Source organism: Triplophysa rosa, linkage group LG23 (genome assembly GCF_024868665.1).
Source record: "Triplophysa rosa linkage group LG23, Trosa_1v2, whole genome shotgun sequence".
Taxonomy (NCBI): Eukaryota; Metazoa; Chordata; class Actinopteri; order Cypriniformes; family Nemacheilidae; genus Triplophysa; species Triplophysa rosa.
Window position 1 is genome coordinate 18167506 of NC_079912.1, and position 23147 is coordinate 18190652.

The window sequence follows — 23147 nt, forward strand, 5'->3', positions numbered from 1 at the left end:
CACAAGCTGTACTATAATTACACAAATGCAAGTTAAATTATGCCATAGCCATACATGCTATTTTTTATTTAAACAATTGTGAGAGCTTATCAAAACTGAGGCCATCGTCTCATTAAAATCTACGGTCGTGTGCAGAATTACGTCTGGTGTTGAACCCATTCCTGTTAGCGGCAATGACCTCACCGAATCACACTTAATGAGTTCGCTAAAGTGACATCATTTTCAAAGCATGTCACTCGCCCAGCACTGCCTCATGTTTGTTAAATATCATTATCAAGTATGCAATATCCCTTTAAAACCTGATCCTGTCATGTGTCGCTGTCAAGTGCACATGCCAAATGTGGCACCGGTAATGAATTAAAACGGAACCATCACTCATGTTAACCCAGAACCTGAGATGTGTCCTACAGTTAACAACATATTGCTCACCTAGAGCTCCTTGAAATAAATAATTCATATCAAGGAAAAAAGGAATGACAGCTTCTTCAACGCGGTGCTCAATCAGCCTTTGGAGACCTTGATAGCTAAACTCATTAGCAATCTCCACATTGAAACCTATGACAGGCACCGACGGACCAGTGGCTGCAGAGGTACAATAGAAAACTACATCAGTCCATTTGGGCGAATGAATCATCAGAACTGCGTATAATTACATTGACGACGAATTTCGCATCTTCACCCAACAGCGTTCTTGTCTGTTGACCTGGCCATGCTGATCGTCATCTATAAACAGCGGCCTTGGAGACAGGCACGAGATCCTTCTGTTAATGTGATGCATATCTGTGAGAAAACGTTCACACATTGTCCTTGTTTGATCGCCAAACACATGCTGATTTTACAGGCTGCCATGTGAGCGAGATACAAATTATAACCAAGAGTCGCGTCTAATGGCGGCAGACGGGTAGACTTAAAATCAATCTGGCCAAATCCTCAGGCCCAATAAAGGCAAACAGGAGTGAATCTTGATGTTATCTCCTACGCTGTGTGCTTTCAGTTATTGACACACGGCAATGAGATAAGTGAGATGTTTTGATAAACAGCGTCTCTAAGCCTTAGACATCCATCATCCCATTATCATGCATTGTAGATCTCAGTCCAAAGCATGACATTTGCGAAGACCACGATCATTGTACATTACATTGCATGCCTTTGATTCGGTTTAGATTCAGTTAATGAGCTCATTTACAGATGGGATCAGGCACTCCATAGAAAGATCTGTCAGTCAGCTCTGTAAGTCAATACTGTATTCGCCACTAATGGAAAAGCTTCATCACCTCCTCTGCGGCACTGCAAAATACTTACACCTACATGCCAATTAATGCCATAGTAAACAACAACAGACTTGACATATGGGCACGCTCAAAGCATACATCACAGAAAGAAGGCAGAACCTCACCTCTTGCGTTGGACACGCTATACTTAGACAACTCTATGGCTTCATACTACGGCTATAATCTTGCTCCTGGCACACCAAATATTTTGTATGACACTTTAATTGTAGTCTTTTCATAAATGTACAGCACAGAAATGTCACCGAAACCTTTTCAGGATGTTCTAGGAATGGACAAAACTGAGCTGTTGGGATATATTTGTAGACCTCTTGGCATTTCATAGGGGCTTTTTGTCTGTTCAGCGCAAACCCAATTGGGTCCCTCTATATAAAGTAGAAAAAACCATTCAGATTTCATCTGAAATTCACATTGACTCCATACGCCCCACAGTTTTCTAGGAGAAAAGAAAGGGCCTTCCTAAAATTACAACTCTTTACTTGGAATAATGTGCGCATTGTGCACACCTGGCTTAAGGCTCAGGAGCTTTGTTCAGGTGTTTAAGAGCAAATCCTTAAAACATCCTATATTATCCGTCAATGATCAAACATCTTTCATTCACCCATCTCCTATTTCATATTTGGGTCAATCTACCCAAATGAGCCGTAATGCCATAATCTATTGTTAAACTGATCGCATTAAACGCATTACAATACGTCTTTTATTTAGACCCTCTAATGAGACAGCTCTTGTGCATACTGCGCTACTATCCTCCATCATTTACCAACATGGAAAGGCATCTTAACCAGACGCAGAACTGGCATAAAACAGTGCTTTAAAACAAACACCGATGTTGAAAGAGTGCAATGGAATGACATTTACACTTACCAACTGATGTCCAGGGAACGACGCTGTACTCTCCCCGTGTTAAATCCGAAATTCAACTGGATAAGAGTCCTGCGCTCATGCCCTGTTGAGGTTATTTGGGGAAACGAAGTGCTCTCTGGACGTCGACTCAGTGAGGAACGAGCATCGGCTAATGAAAGAGGAGGCAACGGAGGGATGCTTCTTTTTCTGTACCACCAGCATCCCGAACATCATCCGCGAACGCGGACGCACACGCACGCAAGTCTGGCACTGTACTCGTTCAAAGCGCACCATCTACCGGCAGTACGTTGGCACGACATGTATTCTTTACCTTGAATGATTTTACTGATACATTTAATTCATGGCTGTTTTGTAATAATTGTTTAGAAAGTTCTGGATGCACGTGACAGTTACATCATTAACGAAAAACAAGAGTTTAGCTTAAAGCCACTATAAATAATATTCCCTAGCTGTTTAAGAGTGTAAATAAGAAACGACCGTATGTAAATATTACACATTTCTTTTGGCACACTCTTGTAAAAGAAAATCACACTTTTGGTCGAGATAGATGAGCTCACTTGTTCTGCGCATGTGCACCACGGTCGGCATTCGATTTGGGGTGACATCATTCTATTGGATCTGCGCGGCGTCTTTTGGCGCAAATGATCGGTGACTTTTCTGTTAAATCACTGCTAGAAGATTCTTTCCGTCAGAAAAAGCTATATTATTTGCACACTAAAGCTTCAAGTATATAAGCACACTAAAATAGTTTCAAATGTGACAAACATTTTAGTTTAAATGTTATATTCATCACATAAACCTAAAAAAATATTTTTAACGATTTAACAAGAATAGTGTGAACTTCAGTGTTTTTGATAAAGAGGAGCACGTAGGCTTAGGTGTAACGTTAGGCTTATCCCTGTGTTTGGATGGTGCTGTTATATGGTGAAATCCAAATGCTAACGCCATGGCGACCTTACTCAACTGAGCATCAGTAACTTAACTTTACTCGCAAACTGCTCGGTCTAATCGGAAGACATGCGATCTGCTCTACGCTATATTCTCACGGCCTGACTGTTCCGACTTGTTACTTCGTAAACAAAACTCCACCCACCATGTGATTAAGGTAAGCTGGCAGACATTTTGTCTTCAATTTTACAGCTAGCCACGGTACGTAAAGTTTGTTTGTGCTTACATACATTTCTTGAATCATCCTTAGCGTGTACACAGCATGTGCATTTCTCAAAACGATTTGTACAAATAATACGACACAATGGATTACCTGCAAATCCGTGTAACTTGCCCCAGTGAAATAAAAAAATAAAACGCCTATTTTTTCATGAAACATTGCAGCGTTTATTGTAAATAGTTTATCAATGTGGTCATTCTCTTTTAGAAATCTGTGTGCCCTCATAATACGCCCTTTTCACATGACGTCACGCATCTGCTGCGAAGCAGTGTATCGTTACTTCCGCTAGCACTCCAGTTCATAAGGTGGCGGTAATGCACCTATAAACTGGTTTGCCAACCGCCAGTAAAACTCAAGAAGAAGAAGTTACTTCCGCTCGCGCCTCAGAATGAAGTTGACCAAGTCCCTTGCACATCTGCCACAAATACGTCTAGATGATGTACAACGTCTTGCAGACAAATTTTCGCTAACAACAAGATCAAAGCTAGAGAAAGGATACAAATTCTTCGTTGAACAGTACCTGTTTGATTATGAAGGTAAGTGTTTTGTTTTCTTTTTGTGTTAGCTAAGGTGCTAGGATAAGTACTTGAATAAGTGTTGTGTCAGTGTTTTTCTCACTGTTGTTAAATTCCAGCGCGACGGCATAACGGAATTTCTTCTTCTTCTTCTTGTTTGTTGCAAGACGGATGTTATGATACACTGCTTTGCGAACAGGCGGAAATTAAGTGACGTCATAGTGAAAAGGGCCTATTGTAGCCGGCGAGCTGGCTCCTTTTGCTTGGAGGGCGTGGCCGAGTATATGGTTGGAACGTTTATAAGCAGGCATTTGAGAGGACGCCAAAATATGAGGTCCGGTCCGTTTGTTTGATAGCAGGCGCGTGGAAGCCTTCCGGCATGTTCTGGCTGTCGTTTGTGCACGGCTATGACCCGGAGCGGGTAGGCTAAGGGAATGTTGTTTTTATGGTCACAAAGCCTTGTCTGAAATCGCGTATCCTGTTTAATGCAAATGTGAACATCGTGCTGTTTGGTAGTACTTCCTTGTTCGTATGTGTGGACGCAGTTTGTGTGAGCAGGTAGGTGCGTGAATAGCGTGGGGGTTTTCCCAGCGTTCACAAAACATTGCTTTAGCCTACTCAACTAAGGTATTATGTTTTTAATGCAGACACGTGCGTCACGGATTTATAGACCATCGGTAATATCGGGTGGTTTGATCATGGAAATCGGTCCAGTGTTGATATCAGTGCTGCAGGTAATTACAACTGTGTTTTTATGTAGGGTGTGGAGGGTTTTAAAGTGTAATATTATAAAGTGCATTTTTGTGTTTTTTTGTGTGTACTTGTTCGCTGTTCCTCCTGTTTGTTTTAGTTTATTTTCCTTCGCTGACCGGTCCCTGTACGTGTGCGCCCTACGTTTATTGGAATAAATTTATATATTTTGTTTTTTGTTGGATAATTTATTTGCTTGTCCTAATAAATTCTTATTTTGGGGGAAATCTTGTCCCTTTAAAGCTCAGGGGTTGCTACCCATGCCAAGAGTAAAAGTCTCGGAGTTACATAATCTTTAGTTAAAATCTGAAAATGCATTTCCTTCCATTGACTATCCATCTTAAAGGAGGTATGTTAGACGGCTTGGGCGGAGCATCTGTAAACTCCTCCCCTTCAACTGTCAGGCTGCTGCCAGTTCCATTTCAAAATGCAACGGGTGTTTTTATACATCCAAACAACTGCAGAGAAAGACGAAAACCACGCCCACTAATTTTCTCATGAGAAATTACATTTCACTCGTAAATGCGTCAAAATAGAAGTAAAAACAATCGCAACTTCCGGTTCACGGGGACTTTAAACTTCTAAGTTTATCTCTAAAAAATAAAAACACAGACAAGGCAGTGAAATGTTGTCAACACAACAGCGTTGACTATGATGTAAACTGTGGTTATTTTGACAATGATGCAGCCAAGGCTGCAGGTATGGTACTGTATATCAGTTTAAACAGTACACGATTAAAACACTTTGTGAGATTTTCATTGCAGGAGATGGCAAAGCGTTCACATTTCCGCTTTTACTGATGGTCTGTGTCATTGTTGTACAGAAAAGAAAAAGACAAGGCATCGCAAATGAAGAAAAATCGACAACTTAATGCTAAAATACACTAAACACTTTCGCTCAGATTTTCAGTCTGGACTTGTTGCAGAAAGTCTGTGCCAGTCTGCAGATTTGATCAGTTAGTGTGTTTCTATCTGAAACTTTCCAAAAGGCTGCAAGTGTGTGATGTCTAGTTTTTAAAAAATTTGTTCAGATTTTAAAAGTCTTGTAGTGTATTCCAGCCATTATGCAATAAACTAATGTCTACTCTAGATGTTTGAGGAGTGGAACTATTTAACAAAGAACCAGTATAATATAGGCCTACTTTGATCAACAATACATAAGCAATTTATAATGTAGGAAACAGAAGACAGTTGTACATAGGCTAATCAATTGCAAGAATGTACCAAACCATTGACGATGTGTTCAAAAGAATAAGAAATTGCCTTTATGATGCTTCACATGTGCATAGAAAAATCATTCTGTTGTGTTGTAGAGACGACAGCGCCATCTTTTGGTCGCCGTGTAAACACAACTTATGTCTCCAGACATGTTTGTTATATTTCACCATCATCCATCTACTGCCATCATCATCATATTATGCAACTTATGATTAAGTGCTCAGTGGTTCACTCTGGCTCCGTGACTCACTTTGTCTCCGTCAGTGACTGAGACATAGACGTTGGCTGTTCTTGGTAATGCAATAAAAGTATTTGTGATTAATTAAATACTGATTAGAAGATCAAAGTTTAGAATAACTTTATTCACCACAGCTGGAACGCGGTAGTTTTTTATTGTCAGCACATGAGCAATACAGTACAATAGCATCACATGGTAAAACAATATTCCTCACTGTACCACCAAGTCACCTGATAAAATTCAAGTCACTTGTTGCATTCCAGCCTCGAAATAAATGTTATGATTTAGATTTTATGTAACGGACACAACAAGAGAGATTCGTATTTCGCCTCTTATATCTACAGTAGTGAATAAGTGATGTCTAGAGAGCTTATTTGCTCAATATTTGCTTTTATTGGCCCCTCGAAATGTAAGAAATATGGTACAAGATGGGCAACACACAGCATTTAATGTATTTATTGGATACGATTATTTAGCAAAAAGGCAAACCGCAGCATATCAGGGAATAATTTTCTTTTTTTATTCATTTTTCATTCTACTTATTTCCTATTTTACTGTTGTTTAATCTTATGCTGTTGTATTGTTCAGATAAGGGAATCCCTCAAAATTTTGACAGGACACTTACTGTATATTAATAAATGGCCCATATTGTTAAATGACCCAACATAACCATTCGCTTGGGTTAAGCAAAATGAGAAATATAATCTAAAATCTGGTTGTTTTTTAAAGACGAATTATAATGATACCACAAGCCATTTTCATGACAGAGTTAACAGGAATTCCTTTTAGTTTTGCTTTCTCATTTATCAAACTCTTTTCTCACTTGTCTGGACAAGAGTTGCAGATTTGGTTGACAGAGTTACATGCATTTCTTTGACTCTTGTGTCTGTTTGGCTGGGAATTTGATCTGGCGGAATATGAACGTGGCGGTGGAGTCAAGGGAGGGTTATTCCTATGTTCTGTATATGGAGTCTTTTAACTTTTTCAATTTTTTATAACATAGTAAAAGGTCAAATGTACCAAATATTGTATACGACAGTAAATATTTAAAATGTAAGTTGTATGGGATGCAATATGTATGAGGTGTGTCACTGACTGTGCGCTGCAGAAATCAAAGCTGGTAGATGAGTGTGTGTGTGTGTGTGTGTGTGTGTGTGTGTGTGTGTGTGTGTGTGTGTGTGTGGGTGGGGTGGGGGGTCTTATCTGTGTGTGTGTGGGGTGGGGTGGGGGGTCTTATCTGTGTGTGTGTGGGGGGGGTCTTATCTGTGTGCCCTGTGACTCACAGCTGCTGGTGGGTGGCGTTTCACTGGAACAGCAGAACAAGGAAGTTTGATTTCAATGTCCCATGTCAACATCAGAGAAGAGTGACAGGAATGTCTCACAGCAAAAAGGTTCCTGCTTCAAGGGTGTGGGCGTGTCTTTTGCCACTGGCTATATGTGCAGGATGTACATGTGGACCAAGATGCTTTTACTGTAAGGCTCCATGTCACATGGGACCCTACAGAAGACAAGTGGGTTTGGAGGATGGATAATAAAATCAAAATTTAAAATCATGGGATTGCCGTATGTGTAAATAATGACCGGCTGACTGGAAACAGCTGGAGACAAATGGTGTTAAATCACTTACAGGAAATAGGTCAATGGCCAGTTACAGAACACCACAAAACATTAAGACACCCCCTAAAAATATATATAAAACTAATTTCTGTTCATTCCATTTTTACCATTTTACTTGTTTACAAGTCCTTTACCTGTGCATGCGTTGGACATAGGCCACCCAGCGCTGTTACATAGGACAATTGGGGCCATTACATGAAAGTTTTGGGCCATGACAAGCGAATAGTGACAGTTATAGGACGTGAATTTGTTAACCGTAACCCATGTGTGTTATCTTATAGACTCAACAATAGATACCGATGGGAATGTTTCAGTCTTGAGGTTTTACAGGGCAATGTTTTGAAACCGTATTTCCACTTTGTTCTAACGCCTGTGAATCTGTTTCTAGTCAGACTGAGCATTTATTAAAATTGTTTATAGCACAGGGCTGTTGAATGCTTCAATCTGATTGGTTGGCAAACATTCTGTGGGTATAAATGCACACATATGAAGGTGTTCCAGGTCTGCCGACCGCATTACAGTTCCATATCACTTCGCCAAGTTTAAATAACAGAAAGGTTTAGCGTAGCCTACAGGCCATCACCTCACACAGCACCCTTCTCTTGATCTGACGTTTATAATGTCAAACTTTACTGTTAATGGAAACGCGCACACGGTTTTGTTTATAACAAGAAATACATATACTGAAATTGAATAAATAAAATATAAACACTGATAGCCTGGTTCGTTTTCCTCTTCATGCTGCTTTTAACTGATAACAAATATATTTTGATAGACCGTACTCTTTCAAAGGTTTGCAAGATTTTTTTTTACTGCTGGTGATACAAACAATACGAGGAATAAATAAGATTATTATCCCTGGCACATTATTGTAAACACGCAGATGTGGGCGCGGTTTCTCGCACACACGTAGCACGGTAGCAGTGGCTCAAGCCTCCGAGTCCGTTCGCTCTAACGGACGCTTTAAGTGAGATGCCCAAGAAAGTAGTCCTACCATCAACAGCATTTTAAAGATGATAACATGACAAATGTTGAAATTTAACATTTGAACAGTGTCCTGTTGTGTGGTAACCGTGGTATAAGTGGAATAATTGACTCCGGTCCATTCAATTATTCGAAAGTTAATGCACACCGAGGTGAAACGGCCACGACGCAACACCTCGGGTGTGCATCAACTTTACAGGCTGTCGTCAATTATTCTTTCCTTAAACTCTCCTCATTTTACTCCCTGTTTTTATAAAGACATAGGCTATTGTACAATCCCAGAGATAAGGGGGTTCTCAATGTGTCTGTGGGCAACTTTTTATATTCACCTGATACTTAAAAAGAATGTTGAACCAAGAATGTATTCACATGAAAACAATACTGTCACTTGATTTTTGAGTCCAAAAATATAGCCTACTAATACTAAGAATAAGGAAAACCTTACTACAGCATAGCTGGTGCACTCTTCTTTCACTTTTGGAATCCAGAAATGCTAATCTACTAAAATTCACTCACTGAAAACAGTTGGGTTAAAATTGACCCAACAGATAACCCAATGCTGAGTTACTATAGCACCGACCCACTTTTGGGTTATTTTTACCCAATATATGTTTACAAGTTTAACCCAACTGTTGGGTTATTAAATAACCAAGTTTTGGGTTATTTTTGCGAACATGTTATTTATTTTATTATTATTATATTTGTTATTTATTATTTTTGGCCATCCTATTTATTAGTATTTTGTTGCAGTGTAAACAAATAATGATGAAGAATTCATTGGTCTTTACATCTTAGCCTGTTGACCTGTAGGGGTCACACTTTTCCTATTGACTTTAATTGTGAAAATTAGAACGCCCACATTTTTTTACATTAATTAATGTTCATTTCATGTGTCTTATGATAGATTATATTAATTTATTATTATGTACTGTTTCGTTACATATTTGTTTAAATGTCAAAAATGAAACATTTTAGGTCCTCTTTCACTGAAATGAGGGAAACTCTGGGTTTTCTGTTTCAGAATGTGAGGCATGTCAAACCCGAGAAAGCGGGGTAACTCAAGCCCTTTTCTAAAAGAGAGGTAACTTATACTCCGAGTCAGTAACCGTAGCAACTTACTCTGTGAACCTAACCTGGTCGGGAGCAGGTTTTCTTTGGTAAACACAGTTTTCTTTCCATCTCCTCCCCCTTTTAAAGCACAAGTGGTGTAACTCATTCATTCATTCATTCATACAGTCATTCATGGCACACATTTTGATCACACGGAGACCATCTCAGTGACTTATATGTGCTTTTATAGAGGATTCATGAAGAGGCTGCATTCATTTGTTCTTTGATTTCAGGAGAGGAATTTAGGACCAGAGTAGAATTTTGTCATTTCCCTGTGCATTTTTATTACAACTGTACCATTTTTCTTTACAGTGAATTAGATGTATCAAAATATATCTCATCCATCTTAACATCAATAACATGAGCCATAGTGGCCGTCTATTACATCAGAGCAGATTCTTTCCCTTACATGGTCTCACAAATGTTAGTTTTCTATGGAGGATAAGAAAAGACTTAATAAAGTGTGTAAATAAAGTGCATGAATAAAGAAATTAATAAATACAGACAAATGCAGTGATAAAGGTAATAAACAATTAATTTAGACGTGAATCCTTCCTATCCAAAACTGCTCCGAGCCGATGATCACTCTGACTTTGACACGAGAGTCTGACACACTAACAAGTGTCCTATACACCATGACGTCTCACAGGCCTCACTAGACTACTCATGACGAGTGAGAACATAAGATCTTTTTTTATTATTTTGGATTTATTTATTCTGTTGTTTCATTCATTTATTCATTCATTTACAGATTAATTTGTTTGTTTATTGGTACATTTATCTTTTTATCAATTTAAACTCAAATCATTTACACATTAAAGCACATTAGTAAATGCACTGTATGCAGAGCGGAAAGTGTTCCTCGCTCTCAATCGCTTTCTGCCGCCATGTTGCTTTTTCTTTGGTGCCGTTGCCATGGTGAATCATAATATCGGAGCTCCATTGATCATGGCTTGTCTTAGTTGTGGTGCAAGCGCTGTCATGATGTCATGTCTTTCTTGGTCTTGTGGCAGGATCATGGCAGAGCCTCATGTTTGTGTAGAAAGAGACATGCCATTGTTTGTTTTGACATCTCATGTACTCTCTCTGGTCTCGTCTTTGTCCTCTCTCTGGTCTCGTCTTTGTCCTCCTTTCCTCATTATTGCTTGTTAATGATTTCATGCCCTGCACCTGTTCCCCTCTTGATTTGATCCCCTTATAATGCCCCTGTGTTTTCTGTCCTGACATGGGGACAAGGATCCTCTATCCTTGTCCCCATGTCTCACCACTACGATCATGACAAGCGCTTAACTCAAGGTAAGTCTACCCAGAGTTGATGGAACTAACTCAAATCAGCTGTTATGAAATCAAAAACTCAAAGTTTCGCATCTCGGTTTTAAACTCCGAGTTCACGTTTTAACTCTGTGTTGGTTGAACCTCCTTATTGAAACGGGCCCCAGGGGTGGTTCTAAGGTGACGTAGCAAGTTGGTTCCGGGCCCATATGCAAAAACTTTTAATGGGCCACCTCCGTCTGTTCACGACCACGTTGCGCATTACTGGACATCGGTTGTTTACTCGGGTTTGTTATTTAAAGGGGTCATATGACGCAAATACGTATTTTTCTCTGTCTTTTGTGTGTTATAAGTTGCCCATGCATGTATTAGACATGTAAAATTGCTAAAATTGAAGTGTGGGAACAAAATATGCATTCTATGTAAAAGCGAATGCTCACCCAGACCTGCCTGAAACGCCTCGTGTAACCACACCCCCACAAATCTACGTCAGTTGGTGGTCTGATTGGACTAAGACCGCCCAAATGTATACGCAAGTAAGGTGGGCGTACCTGTCAGTACAACTGAAGAGGAACCTGATGTTACAAATATGGTAAGAGGCGTTACATTTCCGTCACACACTTGCAGTATTCAACCAATCATTATGCACTGGTTACTGGCCAATCACAACACACCTCGCTTTCAGAGCCGTGAGCTTTGTAAAAAATCTGCATGTTTCAGAGAGGCGGAGCAAAGAGGAGATACAAACATGCACGGGATGTGGAAAATACAGCGTTTTTCAACCTTAAATCCTGTATACACATTGCATTACATCTAAAACAAACCATAATATTCATTTCAGCCGTATATCACCCTTTTAAATGTTAATGCGCATCAATCGCGCTCAAATAGTAACGGCAGACCCCAAGGGATCGCAAACTCCCAAGCGCCAGAAAGAGGGAAAAAACGTAGGCGACAATACTCCTGTGGTTATAGTGCTCCGAAATACACGGAACAAAATTATAAACGCAACACTTTTGTTTTTGCCCCCATTTTTCATGAGCTGAACTCAAAGATCTAAAATTTTCTATGTACACAAAAGGCCTGTTTCTCTCAAATATTGTTCACAAATCTGTGTTAGTGAGCGCTTCTCCTTTGCCGAGATAATCCATCCACCTCACAGGTGTGGCATATCAAGATGCTGATTAGACAGCATGATTATTGCAGGGGTGTGCCTTAGGCTGGCCACAATAAAAGGCCACTCTAAAAATGTGAAGTTTTACTGTATTGGGGGGGTCTGAAAACCAGTGAGTATCTGGTGTGACCACCATTTGCCTCACGCAGTGCAACACATCTCCTTCGCATAGAGTTGATCAGGTTGTTGATTGTGGCCTGTGGAATGTTGGTCCACTCCTCTTCAATGGCTGTGCGAAGTTGCTGGATATTGGCAGGAACTGGAACACGCTGTCGTATATGCCGATCCAGAGCATCCCAAACATGCTCAATGGGTGACATGTCCGGTGAGTATGCTGGCCATGTAAAACTGGGATGTTTTTAGCTTCCAGGAATTGTGTACTGATCCTTGCAACATGGGGCCGTGCATTATCATGCTGCAACATGAGGTTTGCATAACCAAAGAATTTCTACACAAACTGTTATAACGTTTTTTAGAGTGTAGAAAACATAATTTAAACCTTCAGGGGTGGTTTCCTGTACAGGATTTAAGACATAGTCCTAGACTAAAATAAATGTTAGAGCAGTCTAAACTGAAAACAGCTTGCACTGACACATCTTAAAATACATCACTGACATTGTTTTGTCCTAAAATGCACATACAAATTATTTTATCCGCTGTTGTCTGTTTGCACGTATATCATGACAAATAATTAACTGCATTTAAAGCTGTCGTAATATTAAAACTGTATGTGGTACCATAGCAAAGACGAACTGTTGATACATGCAATTCTGGAGGGAACGTCAGATGGCGTCGCGTGGGGCCGTACTGTATAATGACGTATGCCATTAATTAAACATGTACTATCTGTCACGGTTATGCTTTGTTTTGATTCAGTTTCTGTTCCCCTTGTTTCCATAGTTACCTATTAGTTCGCAACTGTTTCTGTTGATTGCATTCCCCTTGTATTCAAACCCCATGTTCTCCTTAGTTTGTTGTCTGCTATTATTTCTGTTTCGTTTGGTTGTGTTTTCTTGCTCCTGTCATTGTTCCCTGTGGATTTGTTAAAAGTGACTTTTTGGAATAGTACGTTTTTTGTTGTGCACTTTACACGGCCAAACCATGACAATAACATTTAAAACGGGAACATGAAAGGTATATTCTTAAAGCAACTCATGTAAACACCTTAATCATAATATTGTTTTACTCAGATTAAGGCAAATAATTAGATTACTGATGTCCATGTAAATGTAGTCAATGTGTTCATTGTGGCTGACATGTACATGGCCACTTGAATAATTAGGAAAAATCATGCGTTTTAAAGCTTAAGGTGATATTGTTAAATATATCCAGCAGTGAACACTAATCTAGCATGTCTGGCTAAGCTTCACATTTTGACGTTCTAATTAAACAATTGATCATTTATATAATAAGTTATATATAAATATTGCTAATGTTATACATTTCTACATTTTCTCCCTCCTTTAACAACCATAAAGTTGTTTTTGGTAAACCATAATGTGGGTTGGGAATGGACACCCTTTGTATGGGGACCGGGTACCATGTTCAAGGAAACATTATTCTTAAGAAACAATTATACCCAATGATAAACTATTTATAGTAACTGTTAAAATCTGTGCAAATTACATACCAAAAGATTAACTGCTAATGCCGTATTATCTCAGGGACAATCATATATTTATCATTTAATCCAATCTAAGCCCATTAAAAACATTAACAGGTGACGCATCCCTATTTTAAAATGTGATTTTTAATTAAACTTTTTGTTACTTGTTTGTAGGGATGTAACGATATCAAAATCTCACAGTACGATAATACCTCTACGGTACAATGTTTATTGCGATATTTAAAAAGACAAATGAAGACTTGGAAAAAAGTGCCATAAGTGTTTAATAAACAATTACTGAACATTGCAATTATGTACAAATTAACCATGTCATATCCTGTCCTCTTTTCTTCATCCTCTAATCATAACTGTTGCTTTGAGGTATGAGATAGGTCAAAGGACTCCCTATTATAAAATAAAAAACTGCACCAGCTGGACCTTGACAGAGGAAAATCTATTATATTGTTTAACATTCTCTATGTCAAAGGCCCGGAAGATCTATCATTTCATAGATAATATTGAGGCAATTTTGCTATTGCGATACGATAATATTTATAATATTGTCACATCCCTACTTGATTGTGTTTAAAACAAAACAACATTGTTTCTGTGAAGGTGTATAAATAGTTGGTCAATGAATCATATTGGTTTTGTAGCAAGTACAATCTTGTCTGGTAAGTCATTTTGGTATTCAAGTATAAGCAGTGATGGATGTCTTTTGAGAATCACATTTGTCTTCACATGACACCCAACCTCTGATCCAGTTGGTGCCCTTCTACCTGTTTGTGTTTTTTAAAGTACACTTTAAAAAAATTATGCTCAATGTGGGCCGGCCCACTGTTGGGATATAAAGAAATAATAACAATAATCATTTTCTTTTGCTCATTTGTTACTAGCTGTTGTGATTTCTGTGTCCCAGTGGTTTAATGCAGCAGTGGTAACAAGCGCTCGTCAATGTCAAAAGATTGACCAATCAAATAAAAAAAAACAGCCAATTCAATTACACGGACCGAGCAGAATATAGTCAGAACTTTCAACCAATCAAATTGAAAGAGGCAGAACATACTGTCGGTAGGCTGGCGCTTAACATGCTCCAAATCCAGTGCAGCGATTCAGTTTGAATGATGAGCGTGTAGTGAGATGTAAGAAGGCAAACATAACAAAGCCGACGGTTTTACAATAAAAATGTTAAATGGTAAAATTCAGAAATGCAAACCACTTTTGTGAGTTTTGCCGTTGGTTTGTCACATAATCTAAGACGTGTGTTTGAGTTAACGTGTCTAAAAACATACTGAGGTTTATAGCGTATGAGGCATAAGATATGACTGTGTGTGTGTATATGGTCCATTTTATTATCATGGACTGCAGAACTATTATCACAGGTAATGAAATGACTTCATTTTTCAGTCAAATTTGTATTTAATTAGCTTATAAAGCGTTTTTTATCAAGCTTATAAGTAAGCTACTTATTAAGCCCAAAGAGATAAATGTATTCTCTCCTCTCTTCTCGAGTTATAAATCCTAAACACTAACTTTTTAAGACTTATATAATGTTGATTTTGGACTTTAGAGCTGATGTTAAACAATATTTGTAAGCAAAGTCTAGGCACGCCATGTCATGGTCAGTTTAAATACATGACCTTATATTACATTGACATGTTTAGGTAGGCTTTTATGTCATTTTCTATTTGTTGCTTAGACTGGCATTTACTGTTTAATGTTTTATTGACTTTACAAGGTGGCATGAAAAGTCTTAAAAAACACTAACATTTATGAATTATAGTGCTATAGAATGGTTTGTGAATCAGTGCGTTGGTGTGTTATGTTATTTTGCGAGCTGGGTTTTGTGGGCCGCTCCTGCCGAAGAAGTCCAGTGCTTTAAAGTTTAAACAATGCTCAGATGATTGCTCAGAATGTCTCAATATAAAATGGGAAACAAATAGTTAGATTCTGGTGGCAGAACAGAGAGGAAAAGCTTACTAAATGTTTAATTTCACTGTAAACCTGCAAAAAAAGGCAAATAATGCATAATATAAATATTAAATCATTATTAATAGCTACCTCTTTTATTAGTTTTGCATAATGTATTATATTGTTTTTCCTTACAGTTTCTTTCCCCAAGCAGTCAGACTCTTAAACTTTTGACTCCCACAATCTTCTCACTAGCATGCACAACCATTAAGAACTCAGTCAGAACAATACGTACCAATCACTGTACACTATGCACATTGCATTTGCTGCTGTGTAGTTATATGTAAATTATGTGTCAATATTATGTGTACACTACGCACATTGTGTACATTTGCTGCTGTGTAGTTACATATAAATTGTGTGTCATTCATTATACTATGGTCTAACACTTGTACACATTTACACAGTAAACATTTCTGTACAAGAAATGTCTACTGTAAAGTATTGTAATTCTTTGTTACTTGTAATCTACATATCTGTCTTACCGCCATGTTGGCCGGAACTGCACCCAAGTTTTTCACCTACTGTTGCACTTGTTTATATGGTTGAGTGACAATAAAGGGATTTGATTTGGTTTTGATCTTGCAATATTTTAAGAGACTTAAGAATCTGTAGGATAGGCAATTATTTTTCCAAACCCTGTTTAAATTACCTGCCACTTGAAAAGAATGTATGTCCATTTTTAATAAAAAAAAATATATTTTTTAACCTGGTCAAGTAGATTTTTAAAATAGCCTATATTTTCTGGTTTTGTTTTTAGTTAGTTATATTTGTATAGTTTATTGGGTTCTCTGTAGTTAATTATTGTACATTTTATATTATTATTTATCCAGACTTTCATTTAAACTGTATTTAATTCTTTAAATGGTTTTACTTTTTATTTATTATTCATTTTATTTTATTTAACCAGGAAGGTCCCATTGAGATAGAATATATCTTCCACCAGGGAGTCCTGGTCAAGATAGGCAGCAAAGGACATAGATCACAAACAAAAACACATCATCAAACAAAAGAGGAAAAAAACAGACAAAAAAATCCTGATCAACTGTTAAAAGCATGTGCTCTTTTCCATAAAAACAGATTTTAAAATGTTTTTAAACAAAGCAAGAGATGGTGTAGGCTATGTTCCATATGTAAGACCCTTTGACACTCTTTCCACACATATGGGGCATAATTGGAAAAAGCAGATCTAGTTCTGTGCCAGGGTTGACCTAGTATTATACATTTTTATATAACAAATTGGATATATAATGTGGTAATTTACCCAACAACGCTTTTTATACATTTATTGTTGTTTGAATGCATCTATTTATTTTTCGTAATGTATTGGTCGTTAAGTAGTAGTTTCGTAGAGGAAAAAACAGTTTGTGCTGTACACTTTGACAGCCTTTACAGCTGGTGCCTTAAAGTGTGCACTATACATATAGTATGACATACTGATATATTGAGGGCTCAAAACATAATTAACGTTTAAGTCATTTAAATATCTGTCTGATTGGAAGTCTAAACGTTTGCCATGATTTTCCAGCATCTACGCTACAATCCCAATTTTATTATTTGTAATTTCAGCTGCGCTGAGATATTCATATATTATTATTTGCACGTAGTCTCATTCAGGTTAACATGTAACATGCATTATTGTTAACTAGCTAAGATGAACAGAACTAACAATGAACTAACATATTACATTAGCCTATGAACTAACATGACCAACTGTATGCATTTGTAACTAACATTAAATAGCCTACATTCATGTTCGCTAATACACCGATGGAACCTCATCGTAAGTGTTACAATTCAACACTGAAAATAATCACCTTGTTTGCTCAATGCAATACAAACTCACACTAACGATGAATGCAATCAAACCAGAATGACTGTCACTTGTAGTCGTCATGTGGGAACCGAGAAGGCCCCTCCTTTCGGTGCATGATCCTCTCCGCTCGGTCCAAACGCAGAGCACGCGGTGAAGCCATATAGCCCATATCACACGGAGAAAACGAAAGCGATGCGATCCACCAGTCACGGAAGTTTTATCATTCCTGCGGACTATGAGCGTTTCAATGACTTAAAGGACTAGTTCATTCAATAGCTAACAACCAAGTTGCTTTCACTTGGAAACCAATTGACAAACAAATCATGGATTTTCAATTATCCAGACTGTAACGAGTCTGCAGTGAGTGGTTCGGTCTGCATGTGAATATGGCACAAAAATGACCAATGGTAAGTTCGTGCGTAGAAGGCTCAGAAGATCGCTGCGCGCTGCCGGAGCTTCGGCGGTAGTTTGTGCAGACTCCAGGAACAGGTTGTGTTTATATACGCGTCTTTACAAGGGGATTCCCGCTTTTTATCATCGTCCGAGTCAAAATGAAACCCAGAAACGATTTACAAGAAATCGTGTTCAGAGCGAAACTAAATGTTCCTTAGCTTGGAAATGATGGGGGAAATGTCATAAGGAAACTTCGTCTCGCTGTTAAAGCGCAGATAAATATAGCCTAGATCTTATTTACCGGCATTTATTAAATGTAATGACGGGTGCGTGCAGATTTGGGCAACCCTTCTGAAAATAAAAATGAGAAATATTCTAATGGATTGAATGGTTTTATTTGAATTTGTGTATGGAAACTGTCTAATAATGGTTCTGTGGTGGGATGGAAACCATTCACCGAATTCTACCGAAATAAAGTCCAAAACACACTACATAGTCAATGTTTTTTAGTCAGGAAACGTGCCAGTAGTCTTACACAACTGCAGTCGGTTGAATGAAACTTAACACAACTGGAATGTTTATACACCTTTTTACGGGTCGTGTTCTTTTTTATTCCCAGCATCTTCTTGGTGCTTCTGTTTTGACACTTGTTATTCTACCTCTTGCGTTTTCCTGTGAGAGTGCCGACATCAGTAATAAGGTCGCCGAGGATTACCGCAACGTCATTGAGCCACGACTCAAGCATGTTGTGAGTATTAGTGTACTGTCTGATGTATTAAGAGCCGGTTGCATTAGAAAGTGTCAATAAAACAATGGTAGTAAGTCACTGCCATGCAGCCCTATTCACCCTCACAACATTTATTGCATAAGCCTATATTTTCTTTTGGAATTTGTATTAATACTTGAAAATATTCATACCCTTTGTGAAGGATGTCTTACTCCTTTTGATCGTTTATTAAAAGTATTAAAATATATAAAAGTCTAAACTTTTATTGGAGAATAAGAATGGGTTACTCCTTTTGATCGTTTATTAAAAGTATTAAAATATATAAAAGTCTATTCTTTTATTGGAGAATAAGAATGGGTTACTCCTTTTGATCGTTTATTAAAATATATAAAAGTCTAAACTTTTATTGGAGAATAAGAATGGGATACTCCTTTTGATCGTTTATTAAAAACATTAAAATATATAAAAGTCTAAACTTTTATTGGAGAATAAGAATGGGATACTCCTTTTGATCGTTTATTAAAAACATTAAAATATATAAAAGTCTAAACTTTTATTGGAGAATAAGAATGGGATACTCCTTTTGATCGTTTATTAAAAACATTAAAATATATAAAAGTCTAAACTTTTATTGGAGAATAAGGGAAAATCTCATTATGAAATAAATATTTTTTCTTGAATACACATTGCTCAAAAATAATCATACCTGTTTATTCAATACATTTTGCAACCTTCTTTTTGCTAAGATAACAGCTCTGAATCTTTACTGTAACCTATAATGCCCGATGAGTTGCAGAACACCTGACAAGAGATCATACAGAATCGCTTATTTTGTTGGCGCTTCTCTTCAGTTCTCCCCACTCATTTTCCTATAGGGTTCAAGTCAGGGAACTGGGATGGTCAGCTTGGTTTCGTGACTTTAGATCATTGTCCAAGATCCAACCTTGGCCCATTATGTGACTCCTAGCAGGGACAGTCAGGTTTTTATTTTATTATCTGTTGGTATTTGCTATAATCCAAAATGCTATATATACACATCTAAACAAGATGTCCAGGATCTCCGGCAGAAAAAAACATTAAAGATACAGCAGTACATTTAACTTTACTCATGGGGTACTTTTTGTCCCTGCGTGGACCAAACCCATTTTGAGTGTTTGCTGCTAAAAAGCTTATTCCACTATACTGGAACTTCAAACAGGACGGGTTCTGTGCAAAATCAAATCACAAATGGGTCACTGGGCCAAAACCGAGCTTCTGCCATGGTTATCCCAGTGTCCTGACCTGAACGCTAAAATGAGTGGGCGGCAGAACTGAGGGTCTGGAGCGATTCTGTATGAAGGAATTGTCTCTGATCTCTTGTTAGGTGTTCTCCAAACTCATCAGGTGTCAGGAGCTGAGTTTGGCAAAAAGGTCGCAAAAAGTATTGAATTAAAGGGTATGATCAATTCTGAGCAATGTGTATTTCATGATGAGAATTTCCCCTGTTTAAAATTCCTAAATTCTCCAATGATAGAAAAAGATTGATTTTTTATAAATGATAGATTTATTTTCACAGCCACCTTTGGTCATATTTACCAAGCGTATGGATATTTTCTAGCACAACTGTATACACATATAGATCATTTTTATCACCTCTTCTCTTTTTCAGGAAGCCATAATTGACCAACTAAATTTAAACTGCACATCAAAAAAGTTACGGCAGCCCAAAAATGTAAGAAAACATCCAGGCATTTTTGACTATGAAATAAACGCCATCTCTATTGAATATTTGTGCGAGTCTTGATTTTCACCTCAGGATGAACATCAGTCAGTCCCATTTATTTTAAGACATATCCACGTCATTTAAGTTTAGGGCCGGTTACTGAAAACTGGGAGTTATTCGTAGTATGTGGTCCAAGTTTTTAGCGGCTGACCCTGAACTTGGGAATGTATTACAATGGTTACGTTTGTGAGTGGGAAGGGAATGACATTTAGCAGCCGAGTTCAAAAGTGAAAGAATCACATCACTGTCACCACTGTTACGTGTGCGTAACAAGCTGTGAGGAATATCTTTTAGCTTGAGGTGAAAATCAAGACTCGAACATGAGGAAATCATGCCTTATTGGAAAAAACGAACACTTGAACACATCAGCAAATAAGAACGAACTAAAATGACAGAAACCATCTTTGGCAAAAATATATTTGAAGTGCAATTCGATTTTTTACTTCAGCGTGATTCCCATTATTTAAATGGAGGGGGCGGGGTTTAAGACCTATATTGCAGCCAGCAACCAGGGGGTGATCGAATTGCTTTGTCTTCACTTTTCAGGATGTGTGCGGCACGCCTAGGCTGAAAAAAATGTCCCACGAAACAGTAATGTATTGTTCCTAAGCAACAACAACCAAAAGAATCAACTATGAGTGCTGCGTGACACAAATATTAAATTGACAAGGAGGTAATAGCTGTGCTTTACCTAGAAGAAAACATGGCTATTGACCAATCAGCCTCAAGGACTACTGTTACATCAAATTCGAACACATCCTATGGTTTTGGGTATGTGTAGGGCTTTAGAGATCGGGACCAGCTACTGTTATAAGCATGCACATGCACCTCATTATTCCGAATTGGCTCAGCTGCTTTGTTTCTGATTTGCTCACAGGCCCAGGTTATCCTCCGAAAAATCTGCAGAGTTAATCGACAGCTGAGGAAGCAATCCGAAAACGAAACTAGACAGGCCATACCTGTACTACCTTTACTTGTGGAAGAAATAGACCATTCTTTGCAATGTTGGTGCCTAAAAAAGAAAAAGGTAACTGCCACCTCACCTGAAATAATGACCTATTATTAACATATCACCAGTGTTGGGTAAGTTACTCTGAAAAAGTAATTCATTACTAGTTACTAATTACACATTCAATAGTGTAATTAGATTACTGTACAAATTACTCTCTCCAAAAAGTATTTAAATACTTATTACTAATTACTTTCTATATCTTCTATCAACCTTGATTAGTTAAGTGAGTCAAGGATAGACATAAAACGACTCTCAATTCATTCAAATAAATCATATAAAACTACATAAAGTACAATTATTAACTGACTTGTATAACAAATGTGAGAAAAATACATTAATGCATGCATTTTAAATTTAGATTTTGAATTTTAATGTCAATTCCACTATTGTATACATTACACTGTATTTAATTCAGTTACATCAGATGTAACTGTAATTTAATTACAGAACAAATAAGAGTAATCTCTTACTTTACTTTTTTTAAGGGAAAAGTCATTAAATTACAGTAACTAATTACTTAGTAACTAGTTACACCCAACACTGCATATCACATTCAGTTTGTTTATCCAGCATTTTACAGCACTGATACACTTTCTCTGTTTGTTTGTTTATTTGTTCATGAACAGAAAGAAAGTTCAAAGCCATCACGAAAGTGGAAGCTTTGCAAAGTGAAGCATATTCTTTCCACCCTACAGACATACTTTGAACAATACAATGCTTCTCAGTCAGTCCACAGTGAACTTCAGAAGCGTGGGAAGCCTTCGCATGAGTAAACAGGTGCTTGCCCTCCGTCCATCCTATAGTTGTACTACAGTATCCGAATGGCTGTGTGAATTACTGTCAGGACGCATCATGTGCCATTCATGCTAAAAGAGAGATGAAACATTTGCCGAAAGAAGAGCGCCATCTTTTCGTGGAGTATATGCGCTATGAACGAACCGCTTTTAACATTCAACAAGCATGAAACAATACAATGTTTAAAATGACATTTTAAAAGTGTTGCCGAACTTTATATAATCGGTTTCATTTTATATACTGGAGCAGCTCTACAGTTCTCTCTGTTTCCTGATTATATCAAATCTATAACGAGGGTACAGCATAGTTAGTGAAATTCCTAAGGGGCCTTAAGTTAATATGACTCATTTCTAAAAAGGTTATTTTCCCGTAGTTACATTTATGACTAACTGCTATATGTGTTTTGTAATTGCCTGCAGCTGCTATGATTAACTGGGCTTAGAGAAAGAAACTGAAACATTGTAATTTAACATGACACATTGAATAAACACAATTCGACACAAGGACACGATCTGACCTGTTTCACCACTTTTTTATTTTATTTATGTAACAGTTCATTTATAAGCTATTGTAACAACCAATATTTTAATGCCAACTTTTTTCTATCATAGTCCAGGCAGCTGGTATTAATGACATATGCTGTCAGAGCGGTGGCAAAGTGCACCGTGATGCTTTAAATGCGCATGAACTTCCAAGAACTACAGTATACTAAGCTATTGACCTGGACCGAAGTGATACAGCGGCCAATAAAAGTTTGTACTGTTGTACAGTGGTTCTGAAGTTTGTGACATGTCATTTCAGTTGCCTTTGAAAGTTGTTTCTATGTAAATATGTTGGATGAATTGGATCAACAGATGCAGGGGT

General features: G+C 37.8%; 2 protein-coding genes across 4 annotated transcripts in view; one reads left to right on the top strand and one right to left on the bottom strand.

Moving 5' to 3' along the window:
* Positions 1-18675, bottom strand: part of ctnnd2a (catenin (cadherin-associated protein), delta 2a) — a 274012-nt gene extending 255337 nt beyond the window's left edge. Inside the window, exon 1 of one of the 2 annotated variants that reach the window (XM_057322474.1) lies at positions 17625-18675. The gene's annotated coding sequence lies outside the window, so the exon portion shown is untranslated. Of the gene's footprint in view, positions 1-2156; positions 2346-17624 lie in introns of those variants that run through there. The other variant, XM_057322473.1, reaches the window with a different exon arrangement.
* Positions 3787-22264, top strand: LOC130546930 (uncharacterized). 2 transcript variants are annotated; one of them, XM_057322481.1, is made up of 6 exons: positions 4237-4397; positions 4487-4573; positions 18607-18735; positions 20363-20425; positions 21354-21503; positions 22115-22264. In XM_057322481.1, exons 1-6 carry the CDS (start codon positions 4371-4373, stop codon positions 22259-22261), a joined length of 603 nt encoding a protein of 200 aa, XP_057178464.1. In that variant the 5' UTR covers positions 4237-4370; the 3' UTR covers positions 22262-22264. The 2 variants fall into 2 exon arrangements, with proteins under 2 accessions (XP_057178465.1, XP_057178464.1); XM_057322482.1 differs by lacking the exons at positions 4237-4397; positions 4487-4573 and adding an exon at positions 3787-3860.
* The last annotated feature ends 883 nt before the right edge of the window (positions 22265-23147 follow it).